The following is a 21,348-nucleotide window of genomic DNA, read 5'->3' on the forward strand; positions in this document are numbered from 1 at the left end:
GTTTTGCATACAAAGGTGCATACATATATGTACATATACTGCTTGGAATGTACGCAGTAATTGAGAAATATTTGAAGAAATTTCTCTCACGCACTATAAAAATAATATTTCAAGAAACATAATGTTTTGGGGGCCGACTATACTAAGTCAAAAAATTCTTATTCCCGCATGCCGGATCAATTTAAAATTTTCGGAGAATATTTCTAATATATTAGGTAGTCGAAAAGTTTTTTTGATGGAATAATGTCTCTAGTAAAAAATGGCAAAATTTTTCACATAAATTCTGAGCAATAAAAATATGAAGAAAAAAAATTTAAAATAAAGCATTACGATTTTTTCGATTCCGATTTAAAACCAAAATGAAAAAACTAAAAAAAAACAAAAACACCAAAATTCTTCTAAATATTTCTCTGGCACCTAAATAAGCATCCAACACAGTAACTAAAGAAAAGCAAAAAGCATTCGAAAACCAACATTTTTAACCGAAACCCCATTAAAACAACATGCATAGTATTTGCTATAACTTTCCTTGCGCATCCGGTTTTATGCTTTTTGCTAACTCATATTCTATTACGCCTGCTGCCAATGCTTAATAGCGCGCCACTTTTTCTCTCATAATACTTTTAGCCTCCCCTTTCTATTTATTCTGTTCCATTTACGTTAAGCTATATTTCCATTTGTAAAAAACGGCACCACAGCAGCGCTGTAAGCTGTTAGTTTCCGCTCTGCTTTGTCGCCTTTAACCTCAGGCGCATTGTTGTTGCACCATTATGTATGTAAATTCACTTGTGTCACAAACGCTTACTTCCTGCGTGTTGACACACTTGTGGCTTTTTCAAGCGGCACACACACTCGACCCCTGCTGAGCCCCCAACCAACCATTCCGCTATGATTTGCTGCTTTGTTTTCCATACACTGCGGCAGCGTTTATGCATGCATCACTGCGAGCCACAGCCGGCGTGCTCTACTTGATTTGTCGACACGCTTTCGACGTGTTGGACTGCTTTGAATATTACAATATGCGGGATTATATGGTAACATATTTCAATAAATTACACTTTTATAACTAAAGTTGCAGACACGCCTACTCACTGCTTGGCACCAAGTGTCAAACAGTGTCTACAGTTACCCACATAAGTGTACCCATATTATATAGCTGCATATCCCTGTATATATGTGTGGGTATTTTTTAAATCGAGCGGATTTTCTATAAAACTTTGTTTAAAAATGTCGCTGCTGTAAGGCACATACTGCATTGAATAAATTTCTAGTTGGTGAACCTGCCGCGTTTCGCCTTTTATATGTGTAATGAAATTAAATGAAAGTTTATGCTATTAACAAGTACACTTTCACACAAAGAGCACGTTAAAATAGGGTGGTTCGAAGAATCCTACAAAACTTCTCCAATTTTTTCAGTTTAGTCAATATATTCATGCTATATATGAATTTTATAATTTTTTTTTAATTTAAATTAATTTATTAATTTTTATAGTTAACTCAATTTCTTTGAATTTAATTTAATGTAATGTATTTCAATTTATTTTATTTTAATTTAATTCAATTTAATTTAATTTCTTTTCATTTATTTTAATTTTATATAACTCAATTTAATTTAATTTAATTTAATTTAATTCATTTAATTTAATTAAATTCAATTAAATTCATTTCATTTAATTTCATTTCATTTATTTTATTTTATTGAATTTATTTTAATTTAATTTTATTTTATTGTATTTTATTTTATTTTATATTATTTTATTTTATTTTATTTTATTTTATTTTATTTTATTTTATTTTATTTTATTTTATTCTATTTTATTTTATTTTATTTTATTTTTTTTTATTTTTATTTATTTTATTTTATTTTATTTTATTTTATTTTATTTTATTTTATTTTATTTTATTTATTTAATTTTATCTATTTTAGGCAACATTTATTTAATTTCATTTAATTTTTTTTTTTTAAATATCCAAATATTTCCGGTTTCAGAATTTTTTCATCTAACTTGCACCTTCGAACCATCTCCCAAGCTGTACGCACCGCTTTTTCCAGCAGGTTTTTTTGAACTCCCTTCAAGCCATTTATTATACGAGCATTCATTTATTTTTATTCATTTATCCGGCGACTTTCTTTTGTAACTTTATTTTGTTGTACTACATTCCGCATTTACGCGCACGATTTAAATTTCCATAAATAAATTACAGAGCAGCCAAAACAAAAAGCGCAAGCACAAAGCTCACGTGTTTAACAGTTGTTAAAATGTTTGTAACGCCGCACACTTTCCTGCCTTAACAGGCAGTACCATGCACACATACATGTTTGCGCGTGTGTAAGTGCAGAGATGTAAGCGCATTGCCGTTTGAATGGCACACCAATACATACACACACGTGCATAAGCTGCCGAGTTAAACATAGGCTCTGCGACTGCCGGCGTGGCCGCAATTTTTCATACAGCCGCTTCAGGACACGTATACGCCGTGCGATACCTTTTGAGCGCAATCGCGTTTTTATTCATTGAATTCATTTGCGTGTAAATATGTTCATAGTGTATGCAATATATTAAGTGAAAATGAAAACACACACTGTCAGGCCAGTGTGTGAGCTGCCCGCTGTAATAAAATTGTGTATAAATATTTGTGTAATTGTGTCGGCGGATGCATGCGAAAAATAAATATCACAGTTAAATGAGCGCATAATAAAAGAACGCTGCTGAAAAACATAATCAGTTAAGTAAAGCTGATGTATGCAAACAAAGGCTTATGTGCGTGCGTAAAAGCCGTAAGTTGCGCGCATTTAATTTAATCATTTTAACACAAAAATCCGGCAGAAAAATGAAAAACTACGGAAAATATTAACGCATTTCATTTTTTATTGCCCCCAAGTATGTAGGTGGTATTATGTCTTGGCTCTTTGTGTGTGGCTGTCTATATGTTTATAATGGAAATGATATGGTGAATTATTATTTTCACATTTTTCGTCTATAAAGTGCACTCTACAGTTCACCTTGTGCTGTGTTATGAAGCCGCTATAAAACTTTGAAGATAACTAGGTTGAAAAGACTTTGTGAATGGTAGCATATCTAAAAAATTACAATAATTTGCATTAAATTCTGGTAATCAGTTAAATTCTGCAACCAGTTTGAAAATCAACACCATTTTATTCAATTTTCTTCAATTGTAAATAATTTTTGGTCTCTCTTTTGAAAGTATTTATTCACACGTTTTTTTGTGCTCTCTTACATAAAAATAAACTATAACCAAACTTTGCAAGTATGTAACTCTCAGCAGCACATTGATATTGTAATAATGTTTCAGTGAGTATTTAATTTCATTTACATTAGCTGGAAAACAATGGCTTTCGACTATGTCTGAATGCTAATAGCGCTAGTTTTGTTTGCTAACAGCTAACAACTGTTATGAGTTTTCTAAACATTTATCAAACTGATTTAGTCATGTTGATTTGGTTATCTTCTCTCTTGGTTGGCGTTAAAAAAGTGGTGGTTATCAATTCACTCGAGGTTTGTTTAGTAGTTTTTGTATTAGATCCAAAATTTCTTCACTATTTTAGCCTACATTCAGGCGAGTTAAAAAATAACAGCTAAGCAAGAGGTAAGTTCTGTTGCAGCCGAGCATTTTACACACTTGTATTTTGCAAGGATTAAGATTGTCAGAGTTTTGGCGTTAAAACGTTAAATCCAGTTGTGAGTTTAAAAAATCAATTTTTGAAAATATTCGCCGAAGTTAATCCGGCAAACAGTTTCGTATATATGAGCGCATTTCTGAAAATTCTTTAATTTAGTACAATCGATCGATTACTGGAGACCTCACAAAAAAGCTATTAAATACCAAAAACCTTATCGGACGCTGATTGTCAAAGCTGTATGGATGAGAGTGTGGTGGAAACATTCAAGCACCTTCTCCTCCATTGTCCAGCCTTTGTAAGGCTGAGGTTGAAACATCTCTGCAATCTTACCTTTAGTGAACCAGAAGACATAACCAAAACTGACATTAGCCGTCTCCACAAATTTGCGATGGGCTCAAAGCGCTTTGTCGATTTGTAAGGGTCGTTTGTTCTATTATAATATACTATATGGTAGCCTTAGGTACTACAACGAACCGGCGTTCTAAGCAGCCTAAGTGCGATCTCTGTACAACCTGCTTTGTAAGGTAACAACCGCAGGAATAAGTTTCCGACAATAAATAATATATGCTTACTAGTCCTTCGATCGTTATATATATTCGTCTATAACAATAATTATTTTTTGGTCTTTGAGTTTCAGATAATTTACAGCAGCAAGATTTTGCTTACCGCCAGACAACTTATTTCGGTTAGACAAAACATTTATAATAATATTATATATAATATAAAGGAATCTATTAACATACCCACAAATGAATTCATATACTCGGCATCAAGTTCACTAGAATAATGAAAATCATTATATTTAGTAGTAGTTCAGCCACCATCCCAGCAGAAATCCTGAAAATAATCGTTGCAGGACGGTAGTTGTTGCAGGATGTGCAACGCCTGCCTGAATATTCCCTGTACTCTGGAAAAAGCAACGGCTGGTGCTAATCAGTGAGGGAAAAGAGTATTCCAACTTGCCGTCAGCATATCGTTCAATATGCATGCTTGACACAGCGGGTAAGCTGTATGAAATTTTACTTAAACTCAGACTTGAAGCGGGTATCAACGAAGCTGGAGGACTTTCCTCTAGACAACACAGCTTTAGACCCGGCAGATTAACTCTAAGAGCTATAAAATGCGTCTTTGAAAGTGTAGAAACCGCACAGCGCAGATGGCATAAACACAAGAGAGTAGTGTTGCTGGCGACTTTAGATGTCCGAAACGTTTGCAAAAGCGCTAGATGGGTGGATATGATCGACGCTCTCGAATAAAAATTTAAAATCCCCGACTACCTTAGAGCTGTGATGCGGAGCTAAATTAGCAACAGAAAACTGCTGTGCCAAACTAGAGAGGGATCACGTCAGGAGCATCACAAGGATCCATTCTAGGCTCAAACTTGTGGAACATCAGCTACAACGCTATATTAAACCCGAAATGCCAGACAAATCGTACTTAATTGGCTGCGCGGACGACATTGCAGCACTAATTACAGCAAGGGACACAGAAGAAGCGCGAAGAAAGCTTAACTCAGGTCATCATAAGCTACCTAGGCGTAAGACTGGACCCCAGACTAACCTTCTGGGTACAAATCCAGCATAGCGCACGAAAGGCAGCGAAGATCACCCCTCAACTGATTAGACTAATGGCCAACATTCTTAGGAGACCTCAGCCAAGAAAAGAGAAAGACGACCATCAGCGTCCTATTCTGCGAAGCTGAGCTGATGTAATGCAAATATGGTCCCAGGGTAAGCGACGGTTCCTTAGAGAGGGGGTTTTTATTGACCTGCAAGTGCACATACCCTTGCTTGCCCAGTTAAGCCCAACGCACACCTACTCTTTTCGCTTGGAATGTAATAATACCATAGAAATCTGTGAGAATTAAGAATACTATAGGCGAAAAGTCTTGGTTTCGAATTCTTACAAACTTATGGAATTAAGAAGTGATAACGATTAGATAACTAAATCAAGAAGAAGCAATTTCCTTGCATTCAGACTGAGCGGCGTTTGCAAATATATCAACCAACAATTTCCTTGGGACTTTTTTTTCGAATAGTTATCAGTTAATATTACCGGTCACTGATAAATGTGAGACGACTGTTCTTAAGATTTATGGCATAGCGGTGATTTGAATGCTTTCATTCCACACGACAAATTTTATGGAAATTCCAAAAGAAATGCAGATATATATCGCTACCGAAAGTGTTGTTACGATAAGTTCAATAATACTTTAAAGTAAATATAGCCAAATTTTGATAAGCGAATATGCTTTAAGAACGTAATCAGTTATGTTTATATTGAAAAGTTTACCGTTATCAATCAGTATTTCTGCTATAAAAACAAGAAGCAGTTACTGTGAAATTATTAGTAACTCTTCAGAGTCACAACATGAAGTTCCTAGTAGTTTTCACTTTGCTCTTGGCTACTGCCTACGCTTCACCAGTACTCTTCCAACGTCAATTGGAAGTACCAGTGTTGGCTGATGAACTCGGAGGACGCATTACCAATGGCCAAACCGCTTCCGCCGGTCAGTTCCCGTACCAAGTTGGACTTTCATTGAAATTGAGCTCTACCTCATCTGCCTGGTGTGGTGGTTCTTTGATTGGTAACCAATGGGTCCTCACCGCTGCTCACTGCACTGATGGGTTAGTTAAAAATATTTCTTTATTTTTGTTCTTTTATTTACTTCTAATTTCTTTGTAGTGTTCAATCCGTGACTGTCTACTTGGGTGCCACCGTTCGCACATCAGCCGAAATTACACTTACCGTGACCAGCAGCAACATTATCATCCACTCAGGCTGGAACTCCAACACTCTGAAGAACGATATTTCTCTCATCAAAATCTCAGCTGTTTCCTACTCCACCAGAGTACAACCCGTCAGCTTGCCCGCCATCGCCAGCTCCTACTCCACCTATGTCGGTGTAACAGCTGTTGCCTCCGGTTGGGGACTTATCAGCGATTCAGCTACTAGTGTGGCATCTAACTTGCAGTACGCTTACGTACCAGTGGTGGCCAACACTGTCTGCTCAAAGGTTTACGGCACTTCGATTGTGACTTCATCTAACATTTGCATTTCGACCACCGGCGGTATTTCCACCTGCAGTGGTGACTCTGGCGGCCCATTGGTCGACACCTCCTCGGGCGTACAGATCGGTTTGACTTCATTCGGTGCTGCCGCCGGCTGCACTAAAGGTTACCCAGCTGCCTTCACCCGCGTGACCAGCTACTTGGACTGGATCAAGACCAATACTGGCATTTCTTATTAATTTTTCTACTAACACACTTCTATATAGTGAAACGGTTATGAAATAAACAAAGCATTACAAACGAGAAACTGTGAAATTATTTAGTAATATTTACCCGTATTTGGTAACTAGTAATTTTGGATTAATGTAAACTGTCCCTTCAGCCAGCTATGAATTTCAAAACTTTTTCCAAATGAAAATGCCATATCTTAACTTAAAAATCTTTACTTGATTAAACTACAAAGTGGCAACCTTTACTCCAAAAAAAACTTTCATAACTTGTTTTTAAATAACAAAGTTTAAATCAAAATGCTATAAAAATAATGTTTAATCTGTCAGCAGCAAACTATCCAAAGTGGCTAATTCTAGTATTACGAAATTTATTGGCTAAACACAATTTCCAAACAACACACACAAGTGGCTTATAAAATATTTGGAAATATTCAGTTGCAGCAATAAAATGGCCATCGAACATTATATGCACACAGTGAAGAGCTAATAGAAATGAAACTTCCTAATTCCAAATGCTACAGTTGCCAGTGACAATAACGTTAGCACTACAGCCTGCAACAAACACGCAGGCATATGCACACAAACATAACCGCGCACAAACAAATGAATGCGTTCACCTGTCAGGCACACACATATTCAATAAAAACCAATTATATAACAATACTCACAACAATAATATGGATAAATGGAAAGCAAATAGAAAAGGCAATTGTTCAATTCCACTTGATGATTGTGATTGTGGCAACAATGATGGCATAAAAGCTAGACAATGGCAAATAAAATGCAATGCACAAAGCGGATATCCATGGAAATATTTGTTACAACAAGCACGAAAGAGGCTTACGCCAACAAGCTTATATAGTACATGAACTATATATACATATAGTAGTGGATCCGGCCACGCGTTGCTGTGGTGTACATTTTATACTATTATTCGTATGATAAACTATTAAATACAGTGAAAATTTTATTTACGAATAAAGACGAAAATGATTTCGTCGGTATAAGAATCTTGAGGTTTAATTTTGAATATATTCATACAAATAAATTTCATTGGGAAAAATAAAGAATTAAAGGCTGCCTTCTCAATGTCTGGTTACCAGCCTTTCTGTTCAGTTAATAGAGTTGTCCGCTTAATAGAGCGACCATTTAATAGAGCTTTCACTGTATTTTTTTATTTATGAATGGCTTTTACTATCCTATCTTCTAAGTTGGTTCGAACTGGCCACAGTGTGCTAAATTATACTAAAATCGGTTCAGAAGTTGAAGAGTCTATGGCGGACAAACAACGTGACAGTATAAAGATATATAAATATATTCGCATGTGTGTAGTTATTGTTAGTTAATTCTATGTAAATATTTTAGGTGTATCTGGTATGCATAGATGTTATTTAAAGCAATTTGTGTAGCCAGCGTTATTAAAATTTGCTAAAAATTTCGGAAAGATTAATTAAGAAGTTATTGATAACCAAAGGAATATTGATACATATGTTTAGAATAGTCGAGTATTATTGCTATTTATTAGCGTGCTATCTAATGCAGCTCCATACATCGTTACCAATCTTAGAATATTATGAATGGCGAAACCAATCGAACTAGCTATTTATCTGCCTAAAAATGGAGCCACTTGTATTTGTGCCTATAATTGGAAACTATCTTATCTTTAAGAAGACGTGTGTCATAAGATGGCAAATTTATTTGTGAAACTTTGCGTAAAAACTGCTTTTTATACCCTGAACAGGGCATATTAAGGGGGTATTCTGGTCTAGACGCATGAATTTTAGGCATTTTTTAAACTAAGATAAAAAAAAAATAAAAACATTTTTACTATCCATTTTTTATATGATTTTTATTGACATTTTAATAATATAAAAAAAAAATTCCAAGAAAAAAACCAAAATTCGTCGAGATACGGGCCGGTGGAGTGGGGCTTCAAAACAAACGGTGCTTCCTGGTTGACGTGATTTCAACAAACAAAAAATAATAATAATAACAAAATGGCGTCGACTTGAAAAAAAAAAATTTTACCCGATTTTTTCGACATTATCGAATTTTTTAAAAGTACTTCAAATCAAAATTTTTGGAAATCCAAGGCAGGCACGATAGAGCATTGTATAAAAAAGATACATACCAAATTTTAAAAGAATCGGTTAAGTAGAACTTGAGATATCATGTCAACCACCTCAAAAAAAGTAGTTTCGAGAAAAACGCGTTTAAAGTTTGGAAGACAATTCTAGTGAACACGGACGCCACGTCACAAAATCGGCTGTATCTCCGAAAAAAAGGCGAATTTTGAAAAATTCTTTCAAACTCATATTTTTGAAAGTCTAAGCTTTCAAAATATGCAAAAAAATTAATTTTTTCAAAATCCTAGACCAAAATACTCGCTTAAGTTTGTCACGAAGTTTTTAACACCCAGAAGGAAGCTTCGGAGACCCTATAAAGTATATATATAAATGATCAGTATGTTGAGCTGAGTCAATTTAGTCCGTCTGTCTGTCTGTCCGTCTCTCCGTCCGTCTGTCCGTCTATCTATCTCTATATATACGAACTAATCCCTCAGTTTTTAAGATATCGTTTTCAAATTTTTCTAACGTCATTTTCTCTTCAAGAAGCTGCTCATTTGTCGGAACTGCCGTTATCGGGCCACTATAACATACAGCTGCCATACAAACTGAACGATCGGAATCAAGTTCTTGAGTGGAAAACTTTCACTTTTGACAATGTATCTTCAGAAAAGTTTGCACATGTAATTTACTAAGTTAATACAGTAATATACGAAGAAATTGTTCAGATCGGTTCTAGTGCTGATATGGAAAACTTTCGCATTTGACGTGGTATCTTCACGAAATTTGACATGGATTACTGCTTAAGGTAATAACATAATCTCCGAAAAAATTCTTCAGATCGGATTACTATAGCATATAGCTTCCATACAAACTGGACACATCGACCCTATGCACCTGTGAGGAGTATATTAGCTTCGGTGCAGGCGGAGTTAACATTTTTTCTTGTTCTTGATAACATCTAGCGTAAGCGTGCACAACCACCACTCACCACTTCACAATTGAGGATGAGATTACAAAACAGATATACAAAATTATAAGGAGCTGAGAGTGTAAGGTTATTGCTAAAACCTAATTACCTAATTACAACTAGGTCCAAATCCGCAGCGTAGAATTTGAAACTGGCATCATATCTTTTTGCATTGTTGTCGAGGGTATCCTGCACTCATCTTATGATTGAATACTGTAGCTATTCCAGCCTTTTTTTTAGGTTATACGTGCCGTCATTTTGTATTTTGAAGTAAAAAAATATTCAACATAGATTTGGAAGAATAATCTAATAATTTTAAATTATGAATAAAGTTTTACTATTTTTTGCTCATAGTAGTAACACGGGGTTTTCAAATAGGGACGCTACAAAAGTAGACCGATAGGGACAGCAAACGACGCCATTTTTTTTCCCGCTCTTTTGACATTTCTCTTCAGTAAGGGCATTTCATCATGCAAAGATATTCGATTCAAAAACGAACCGAATTTATTAAAATTTACTATCGAAATTTGGAGTTAGTGGCCTCAACTTTAAGAGCGCTACGTCCAATTTATGATCGTCATAAGCGACATCTTCAGCGTTGAGGCTCATTTCTGGCTTAGTGGGTTCGTCATTAAGGAAAATATTCGTTATTGGCCAGGCAGCAAAAAATTAAAGTTTGAGCGGTTTATGGGCCGGCGGCGTCATACTTCTTCCATGATGATCAAGACCGGTACATTACTGTCAATGGAAATCGCCACCGCTCAATTTTAACCGAATATTATTGGCCCGATCTGGATGATATGGACTTGGACAATATCTGGCCTCAACAGCAAGGCGCCACAAGTCACACAGACGCCGTCTGACTATTTCCTGTGGGGCTACGTCAAGTCTGTGGTCTATGCCAACAAGCCAACGACGATTAATGAACTTCGTACGAATATCGAATGTGAATTTACAGCAGTATCGGCCGATTTATGCTCGAAAACCGAATCGAAAATTTAGTTCAGCGTCTAGTTTGCTGCAACCATGCCCATGGTGGGCATGCAAAATAAGTCGAGTTCCCTACATAATGGCACCGAATCGACTTTCACAGGAATTAAGAATTTCATTAATAACCCAAACTTGTTTTATTAAAAAGAAGTTATGTAGCGCTCTTATTGAAAAACTCGTTAGAAGACATAGATATAAAGATTTAGAGAGAATGTATAGTTATCTTTAATAAAGAAATATGAAATCCATTATTCTTCCGATTGATGGCTCAAGCAATATGTGCCATGTGACCTTGGAAAGATAAGATTTTGTAAACACTTTTCAGAGAGTTTTGTGATTGCTTGACATGAAAAAAAGGCGAAAACGCAAGCGAACCGAAAATGTAAATACTCTGAGTGTTTGTTAAAGCAAAATCGATCTATTTCTGAAGCGGGTGATTACTGATGATGAAAACAGCGAATGGTCGTGGCAGCTATTCGATGAGCGGGCGCAAACGGTAGTCAAATAGTAATTTTAACAAGTAAGGAAGGGCTAAGTTCGGGTGTCACCGAACATTTTATACTCTCGCATGATAAAGTGATAATCGAGATTTCATTATACGTCATTTATATATTTTTCAAATACCGTATTTTTGTAAAGTTTTATTCCGCTATCATCATTGGTTCCTAATGTATACATATATTATACAGAGAAGGCATCAGATAGAATTCGAAATAGCGTTATATTGGAAGAAGGCGTGGTTGTGAACCGATTTCACCCATATTTTGTACATGTCATCAGGGTGTTAAGAAAATATTATATACCGAATTTCATTGAAATCAGTCTAGTAGTTCCTGAGATATGGTTTTTGGTCCATAAGTGGGCGAGGCCACGCCCATTTTCAATTTTTAAAAAAAGCCTGGGTGCAGCTTTCTTCTGCCATTTCTTCCGTAAAATTTAGTGTTTCTGACGTTTTTTGTTAGTCTGTTAACGGACTTTTAGTGATTTTCAACATAACCTTTGTATGGGAGGTGGGCGTGGTTATTATCCGATTTCTTCCATTTTTGAACTGTATATAGAAATGCCTGAAAAAAACGACTCTGTAGAGTTTGGTTGACATAGCTATAGTAGTTTCCGAGATATGTACAAAAAACTTAGTAGGAGGCGGGGCCACGCCCACTTTTCCAACAAAACTGCGTCCAAATATGTCCTTCCCTAATGCGATCCTTTGTGCCAAATTTCACTTTAATATCTTTATTTATGGCTTAGTTATGACACTTTATATGTTTTCGGTTTCCGCCATTTTGTGGGCGTGGCAGTAGGCCGATTTTGCCCATCTTCGAACTTAACCTTCTTATGGAGCCAAGGAATACGTGTACCAAGTTTCATCATGATATCTCAATTTTTACTCAAGTTACAGCTTGCACGGACGGACGGACAGACGGACGGACGGACAGACAGACATCCGGATTTCGACTCTACTCGTCACCCTGATCACTTTGGTATATATAACCCTGTATCTGACTCTTTTAGTTTTAGGACTTACAAACAACCGTTATGTGAACAAAACTATAATACTCTCGTTAGCAACATTGTTGCGAGAGTATAAAAATAACATATATTACAGCACCGAAATACTAAAAAAAAGTTTCGTTTTCTGGACTCGAAAACATACTATGGCTTCTTACATAGATAACTCAAGGCTTTTTGCGAATTTTATCTAACAAATGCCAGTTTTCCGGTAAGTACGTTATGAAAAATACTATGCTTATACTGAATAGCCAGCCTTAACTTCAGATTCGTGGACATTATAACTAAAAGCTTTAGACAGCTTTTATAGCTTTTGCGCTTCTGTTGGATATCTAGACTATCAGAATTGATTTGATTTATTGAGTCAGGGCATAATCTTATTCTGAAAATAAATGAGTGGCCAACTACCACGTGTGAAGTTACATGTTCCATTCAAGTATGAAAAAATGGTAAGCAACCAAAAAAAGTGTGTGATTGTTTATCTGTTAGACGACACTTAAAAAACTAATTTTCGATAAGGAAATGAAGAAAAATTAATTGATAACCGTTATCTATATTAAATTTGTTTTCAGCACTGCTCTCAGGCCTAAAGCAAAAGTTTATAACGGATTAGAACACGCACGTGTTTACACGGCAAAAAAAACTGTTAAAACTTCTACAGTATATTGCAACAAATCATTTAGCATGCGGACTAAAATTAATATTGTGGTCAGTAGAACTCACAGCAGAAAAATTAGCTTTGTTAAATGGGGATTTAAATATAATATATATTATGTTGAGTAGTTTACCACCCAACTCTGCATCATTCACAGGTGCCAACACAGAGACAAAAAAGGGTGAATGATAAAGTACCGTATAACTAACGAACAAATGATGAAGTGCTGCCGTTGGGCGCTGCGCAAGTGTGTAGGAGACACACGTTAGAGTTGTTAGTTGGAGTGGCTCGTAATTAAACCGTCATTAGTGCACTGCCAGGCGGTGGGTACAAAAGATGGATGGCAAGTTGAAGTGAAAAATAATTATTGTGGGGAGAAAGTTATAAACTGCACGAAAGTTTGCGTGGATATTTTTTCTGGTATGGTAACGGAAATCAAAGTGTTAATATTGAAAACAAAGCCAGGCTTTAGTTGCTTTCACAGTACCAACCAATCATAATAACGAATAACTAAAAAGTGCACAAAGAAAGAGTACAAAAAATTCAATGATAAAATGCAGCTTTGATAGCTCATATGCAAAAGCAGCTAAGTCAAAGCGACTGCATCAGCGCCAAACACACACGGCTCCGACTAACATTGACGCCAAAGTGAAAGTTGGCTGATTGACACCATCAAAGCGCTGTTTTTTCCATAATGCAACAAGTAGGGAAAGCAAAACAAAGAAAAACTTTTGCACAACTCAACAAGCAGTTGCAAAAAAACTCGGCAAAATCAACTGAAATGCACTTTCAGCTGTGAAATGCATTACGAATTGACTGCAGCGCGTTTCAGTTTTCCTTTATGCCTTCGTGGCGGCTATAAAAAGTGTGCGTGTGAGAAAAAAGCAATAACTCTGGCAATTTGAGGCTGCCATAAGTGGGAAATGCTTTCATTGCTTAACCTTTTCACACCAATACGAATTGCAAATTCGCTATTTTCATGGCTTTGCTTTCGCTGCAAATCGATTTGCGTGCAAAGGCGCGCCACAAAGCCAAACAAACTGATTGCTCTCGAACACGCATACGCCATGGCGCACCGACTGCAATTTGATGCGTAACACGATGTGAAACGTTGCCCGGAAATGAGAGCAATTTGTACTTTAGTAAATCATAAAGGCAAAAATATTGCTTTATTATGAAATGTTTTTTGCTATAAAACGAATTAGGGCGCTACTTTAGGAGCAAACAAGCAGCCGATACTTTTTCAGCGTTTAAGAGATTAATTTTTAATGAAAATACAAGTCTTGTAACCATCACAATATATATTTCAAATCCCCTGTGCAGCCGACCTGTGCCGAGGAGAAATGTGTAAATGAAACAGATCATACTTTCAGTTTATAAAAATGCCTAGAAGTATGCAATAAACTCAGTAAATAATTTTATTTGGCTAGATAATAGTGTTAGAGAACCTTATCGCAACAATAAATATAAATGATTTTATTTATTTATTTGCTAACAATAGTAGAAAAGCAGTTTTTTCGCGACTCGAACGAGTAAAATATCTTTTTCTATTCTGAGTAGAAACCTCATTCAAAGAAGCTTAATAATATAATCGACGCAAATCGATATAATCGATAAATCGTCAAAAATTATTTCAGATTGCCATGCAAGCTAAAGACCTTCCACACAAGGACTTGATTTTGATCAGTCATTTTGAATGATAGGTTTATGCTAATGATGCTATATCGGCGGTTCCGACAAATGAGCAGCTCTTTATTGACAAATGAACGTGTGCAGAATCGATATTTCAATAACAGAGGGACTAATTTGTGTTTTTAATTGGTACGAATTATTCAAGGTCGGTCATCAACATGTACTAATGATCAACATCCCAATAAAATAAAGGAATTGGTGCTTGAGAATCGACGACTAACAGTTAGGAGTCTTACTGTCATCGTTGGAATATCGGAAGAACCTGTGAACCCCATTTTGAAAAATCATTTGGGCCTAAAAAAACTGAAAACAGAATTGGCTCCAAAATCACTCAATTTTTTTCGAAAAACAGCGTCGCCTTATTATTGGCGGTGAGTCTTGGATCTATGGCTACGACCTGGAAAAAATGATCAATCGGCCGAATGTCGTGAAAAAGGTGAGCCGGAGTGCAAAACCCACGTCAAAGCAGGTCAAAAATCAAAGTTATGTTGACAGTTTTCTTCAGATAACGAGACGTGCTGCACTCTGCATTTCTTCCGACGTGCCAAACTGTCAACTAGGAATACTAATTGAATATTATGCGTCGTTTACGCGAAGCTTTTCGTTAAAAGAAGCCGGATTTATGAGCAAACCACTCTTGGCATTTGCGCCACGATAATGCACCGTCGCAAACTGCATTGATTCTTCTTGAGTTTTTCGCCAAATTTTCAACTCAAATCGCGCCGCAACCACCGTCTTCGCCTGATTTAGCTCCGTGTGGCTTCTGGCTTCGAGAAAACCATTTTGAGTGAATTGGAGATATTAAACGTGAATCGCTACGTGCATTGAAGGCTATACCGAGGCACTTATTGGCTGAGAAGCACCTCGATAGCCACCCAAAAGTCGAAAATTTGGTGTCTGCTTAGATCGCTTCACCAAAAACTAGCGAACCAGTTACTGTCGTCATAAAAAAATGAGAACCAATAATGTCTTCGGCATGATATTTCAATTATTTGCTTTTCTTTTCTTTTATCGGTGACTTAGCACCTTCATTGCTTTGTGAAAATACCTAAATATTTTTAAAGCTATAAAAAGTGATGTTAGTAAAAATTGCGTGTTAATATTCATAACAATACCCTCAATAATACACATATGTACATACACACAAATATGTACGGTAAGTATCCAGCCACGCGACCACTCCCAGTCTAAGTACTTAAGATTGCCGAAACAACAAACATAGTCATTTATGTATGTGAGAACAGCAAAACCCGAAGAAAAAATTCCGAAAAATTCATTTCAGCAAAAAAGAAAGAGTACTGCCGTTAAATGAGTTGGAAATACGAAATCATTATCATTTGACACAAGCTGAATCTGGAAAATTGAAATCAAATCATTTTACGTGCTACGCATGCAAAGAGAAATACACTTAACTGTAATACCGATATGCAACAAAGCCAGACAAACGGCAGTGTGAATGCGTAGCAACAACACTATACAGACATATTAGCACACAAAAACAATTCACCCCTCCGAAAGAAGGGAAAACAAATACACCTTAGACACGTAAGAACAAGAACAAGAACAAAAAGGCATATTTATGCAAGTAGCGGTATAACAAGACGTTCGCAAGCACACATATCCCGCTACATAGATATATACAGTTGTATCCAAGAACCTTTCTATGCACAAAGGAAAATTGTTATCATTCTATGCGTGTAAATATGGCAGCAGAGTTACATTTGTTGAAGAAGAAGAAAAAAACTTTAATATAAGCATTTTCTACAGGGGTTTGACGAAAACCTTCCCTTGCAGAATTGTTGCGAACAGTGCTGTACAACTTTTGTTCGAGCGTTTGCAATTTCAAATCATTTTCAGTTTTCTGGAAGGCAGAATAGTATTGACACTTGAGAAAACTAATACCAAGCGATAATTTTAACGTTTTCAGATTGGAAATTTATTAAGAAAAATTTTTACAAACAAAATCCATCAACGAATCTAGTAGTATGCAATACCGGTGACACCACGGATCCAGTCCAAATGGCGGCTGACACGTTGGAAACCAGATGGCAGACCAGCGGTGCAACCGGCGGCAGCAACGAATGAAGTCACACCAATCAACACTTGGTTGTTGTCCACAGCCAATGGGCCACCAGAGTCACCACCGCAAGTCGAACGTCCGCCGTTTGTGGAAACACAGATGGTGTTGTCAGTGACAGTGCTGCTGCCATAGACGCTAGCGCATTCACTGTTGGAGATCACCTGAACACTGACGTATTGCAAATGGTCTTGGTTGTTGCCCGAAGTGCCACCCCAGCCAGATGCGGTAGCCCATTGACCCTCATAGTTGCTATATTGGTTGAAAGATGGCAGTCTGATGGCTTGAATGTTGCCAGAGAAGGAAACAGAGTGGATCCACACGAGAGTGACGTCGTTATCCAGAGTATTAGAGTTGTAATTGGGGTGCTGGTGGATATCCTGGGAGTGGATGGTGGTTGCATATTGGTTGCCATTGGAACGTACAACGCTACCCAAGTAGACGGTGATGGTGTGAGCCCTATAAGGATAAAAATTAATATTTGTAATTGGAAATTTTCATTATCAAAAGCTGTAACTTACTCATCTGTGCAGTGAGCGGCAGTCAGAATCCAATTTGAGCCAATCAAGGAACCACCACACCAGTAATTGCCTGAATTCTTCGATATAAGTAAACCAGCTTGATAGGGAACCAAACCATCCCATGCGTAGTCACCATTGGTGATGCGTCCACCCAAGACTGGCGACTCGGGTAAGTCCTCGATGAAAGCTGTTTTTTGGTACACCGGAGTTGCAGTGGCTGCAGCCACAAGGAGTGCTAAGACAACCAGGAACTTCATGTTGATTATTTGAGTTAAGTGAATTCACTATGACTGCGTTGAGTTCAACCCGACCTTTTATAAGTCAATACAGCGGAAACGGTTGAGTTATGGCAACAAATTATCAAATTTTAAAACTCTCATGAAGATAGCCAAATTTTGATTAGAAATCATAAATTTCTCTTTTAATCCGCTTTTGTTGGGCATAAATTACTGTTATCAAGGAAATTGCATTTTCGAAATTAACGTTTTAGTGCACAACGAATTTTCGTTAAAATAGACTATAACTGCCAAATCACTGTGTGTTTTTGATATTGCTGACGTCATTTTACTTATTTTTTTATTTTGTTTGTTTTACGGTTGGAAATATTATATATTTTCATTTAATTTGTATACATTGAATAGGGTACATTAAGTTTGCTACAGTTTTTGTCAGTAGTCGAAAAAGTATTTTCGTATTTCTAATCACATTTCAACTTATTTTTTTATATTTATAATGAACTTCAATGAACCAAATATGTACGATTTTGGTCGAGCACTTTTCTGGTTTCTCAGCGAAAAGCTGTGACAAATAATTTTCCTTTTTTTTTTTTGGTGAATGCTTCAGAACTTTCCAGCCGAGCTCATCAAAAATGTGTGTGGTGTAGCGTTATCCTGAAGGAAGACGAAGCCCTTTCTGTTGATCAGTTCTGGCCATTTTTCCGATTGCTTGCTTCAATCTCATCAGTTGTTGACAGAAAAATGTAGAATCAATCGTTCGAACAGACTGTAGCAGCTCATAGTGAATGATTCCTTTCCAATCCCACCAAACACTCAGCATAAGCATCGTAGTATTTGAACCACTTTCCGTCTCCTGTTACCATTCGCTTCAGAAATGGTTCGATTTCATTTCGTTTCAGGAAAAGAATTGCAGATGTTAATTCGGTCCACTAAATTTTTCACAGACATTTCATGTGGTACCCAAACATCGAGCTTCTTTTTGTAGCCAGCCTTTTTGAAGTGCTTAAACCCGGTTGGTGATGAATGTTTAGTTCCTTAATGATGTCATGGCTGCTTATGTGGCGGTCCTGGTCAACATTTTCCATCATTTCATTGATTTTTTCAACGATAGGTCGACGAGAGCGAGGTGCATCTCTCACATCGAAATTTCTTAAACGAAAGCGAGGGAAGCATTGTTGTGCTACACGAACTGATATAGCATCGTGTCCGTAAACTTCACAAATTTCATTGGTGGCTTCTTTTTTTATAAAAAAATTTCAAAATATAGCGAACTTCTCCATTATTTTCACTCATTTTTCAACATTTGTGGTTAAATAAAGCCAAAATATGACCTTTCAAACAATATATGGACAGACTGGAGATATATACGACTGCAACAACATCTATACGCTCAAAATACGAAAAGACTTTTTGACTACCCAAAATTTATATTTTTATAATTTTTTGTTTTTTTTTTATAATTGTTGGTTCATACGAGGGTTCTTATTGATTTACTTCATGCATGTCTTATTTTTGGGTAACGGTGCCTTCAGAAAACCCAATCATCCGATGTATCCTTATCGTGCTAAAACTCTGAAGCTGATAAGCGAAATCGAAACATTGCCACACCTACTGAATGACCTTATTTGCGAAAGCCATTACCATATTTACCATGACCATTATAATCATTAAAAACAACCGGAGAAATATCTATCAAACACAAATCAACAACCTAGATAAAGTGCAACACACGTGCCGTTCTAATTTTAAAGGAAGCTATAAATTAAGTAATATAAATCTAAGTCATAAATACGCCCTCATTTGCTACTATATAAAAGTGTTGTATTCATGGCTTTCGGCACTGTAGTCAGCACACAGAATTCACAGAGAAATGAAACTCCTTTTGATTTTGGCTTTCGTAATCGGCACCGCTTCAGCGGCTGCCATTCTGGAGCAGGAGGTAGAGCAAACGAACGCAACCATCAATGGACGCATTGTTAATGGCGCCGATGCCTGGGATGGACTCTTTCCGTATCAAGCCGGTTTGACTTTGGAAAAGAATGGTCAATGGTTATGGTGTGGCGGATCTTTAATTGGCTCCAATTGGATTATAACTGCAGCTCATTGCGTCAAGGAGTGAGTGTGACAAATTGTGAAGAGTATTTTATATTTAGAAAACATTTTAAACCATTTTTCTTTTTCTAACATTGCAGCGTTCAAGCCGTCACTGTCTATTTGGGTAGTACGTCGCGTGGTAATGGTCAATATTCCACTGTTGTTCATCAGAATGATGTCCATATCCATCCAGACTATAGTAGTTTAAATGATATCGCTTTAGTTTGGATCCATTCCGTCTCCTACTCGGGCAACATTCAACCCATCAGACTGCCATCGTTCAACCAATACAGCAATTATGAGGGTCAATGGGCAACACTTTCAGGTTGGGGTAACACATATGATGGATCCGGTCTGAACGGTCATCTGAAGTATGCCACCCAACCAATTATTTCAAATGGCGAATGCTCATCATATTTCAACATAAACGATGGTATCATCTGCACCACACCTGTTGAGGGAAGAGCTGCTTGTAACGGAGATTCCGGTGGCCCATTGGCTGTGGACAATAATCAAGTGTTGGTGGGTATCGTTAGCTTTGGCGGCGGCTGTCACTCATCCGCACCAAATGCATTTACCCGCGTTTCACACTTCTTGGGCTGGATCCGTGATATCACCGGCATTGCTTATTATTAAGGAGTTGACGCATATACATTTCAATAATATAAATAAATACGATTTGCTGAACATAATTTGTAATATTTTTATTTAAAAGTTTATTTACTTCTTCTCAAACTCTATCTCTGCCTTTGTTGTAATTTATGGTTTTTGGTACTCTTATTGCGTGTATGGGTTTTTTAGAACATATCTTATGTATGCGGACTTTGGCGGTCGAGTAGACTGGTTACCAGAAAATAGTGCTTTATTAACATAACTTTTTTTTTAGTTTCAAAATACCTAAACATGTTGTAGAAAATGGCTTCAAATCTTGCGCTTGGGATGAGATTTATTTCTTATCGCCAAAGTAGACACTTTATATTTTTCTATGCATTCGATTATTGAGAATATTTCTAAGCGGTAATTTTCTTTAAACTGACTTTATAGTTAGGTTATTGGAATAACATTTATCCAAGAGTCGTCACAGCCTCCAAGTATATATCAGAGTTATCGCGTGGTCTTATATATGTAAGGTATATCATTAACTACATTACAAAACTGCTTCGATAAGAAATTATAAAGAAAATTTTGAAATTAACAGATGAACTATCATTTGTAATAAGAACCATTTTGTTAAAGATTTGATCTAGTGACTGATGCCCAGTACATGGATTGCCGACCGAGCTATTCAAATACGGCGGCAAAGAACTGGTAAGGAGCATGCATCAGCTTCTTTTTAGAATACGGTAGGACAAAAATATGCCCGAATTAATTAGAATTTAAGTACGCTAGATCACTTTTCGAGTATAAATCTATTTTATACCTTCTGAGACACGTTCATTCCCAATATTACGGTTAAGTGGAAAATCAAAAAGTTCGATAGCTCGCTAAGTAAATGCATCGATGCGCTTAATTTTACAACTAAGCTGGTTATTGAGGATTCCAAAGGAAGCTGTATGCAGCAGACTCTTAGATGAAATCCTCTGTCTCACCAACTACTCAGCCAATACTAAAGTTGGTACATAGTATTACCTTGATATTACTATCTAATATCATG

General features: G+C 36.6%; 3 protein-coding genes across 3 annotated transcripts; 2 read left to right on the forward strand and 1 right to left on the reverse strand.

Annotated features, from left to right (window-relative positions):
• Positions 1-5,977: 5,977 nt before the first annotated feature.
• Positions 5,978-6,961, forward strand: LOC126762556 (serine protease 1-like). The gene is made up of 2 exons (XM_050479390.1): positions 5,978-6,270; positions 6,329-6,961. The coding sequence occupies exons 1-2, from the start codon at positions 6,014-6,016 to the stop codon at positions 6,891-6,893; spliced, it is 822 nt and encodes a 273-aa protein (XP_050335347.1). The 5' UTR covers positions 5,978-6,013; the 3' UTR covers positions 6,894-6,961.
• Positions 6,962-16,743: 9,782 nt separating this feature from the next.
• LOC126762558 (serine protease 1-like) lies at positions 16,744-17,621 on the reverse strand. The gene is made up of 2 exons (XM_050479392.1): positions 17,365-17,621; positions 16,744-17,302 (listed from the first exon to the last, which is right to left on the reverse strand). The coding sequence occupies exons 1-2, from the start codon at positions 17,619-17,621 to the stop codon at positions 16,744-16,746; spliced, it is 816 nt and encodes a 271-aa protein (XP_050335349.1).
• Positions 17,622-19,470: 1,849 nt separating this feature from the next.
• Positions 19,471-20,330, forward strand: LOC126762559 (serine protease 1-like). The gene is made up of 2 exons (XM_050479393.1): positions 19,471-19,715; positions 19,793-20,330. The coding sequence occupies exons 1-2, from the start codon at positions 19,471-19,473 to the stop codon at positions 20,328-20,330; spliced, it is 783 nt and encodes a 260-aa protein (XP_050335350.1).
• Positions 20,331-21,348: the final 1,018 nt, after the last annotated feature.

The sequence above is a fragment of the Bactrocera neohumeralis genome, chromosome 6, assembly GCF_024586455.1.
Source record: "Bactrocera neohumeralis isolate Rockhampton chromosome 6, APGP_CSIRO_Bneo_wtdbg2-racon-allhic-juicebox.fasta_v2, whole genome shotgun sequence".
NCBI classification, from domain to species: domain Eukaryota; kingdom Metazoa; phylum Arthropoda; class Insecta; order Diptera; family Tephritidae; genus Bactrocera; species Bactrocera neohumeralis.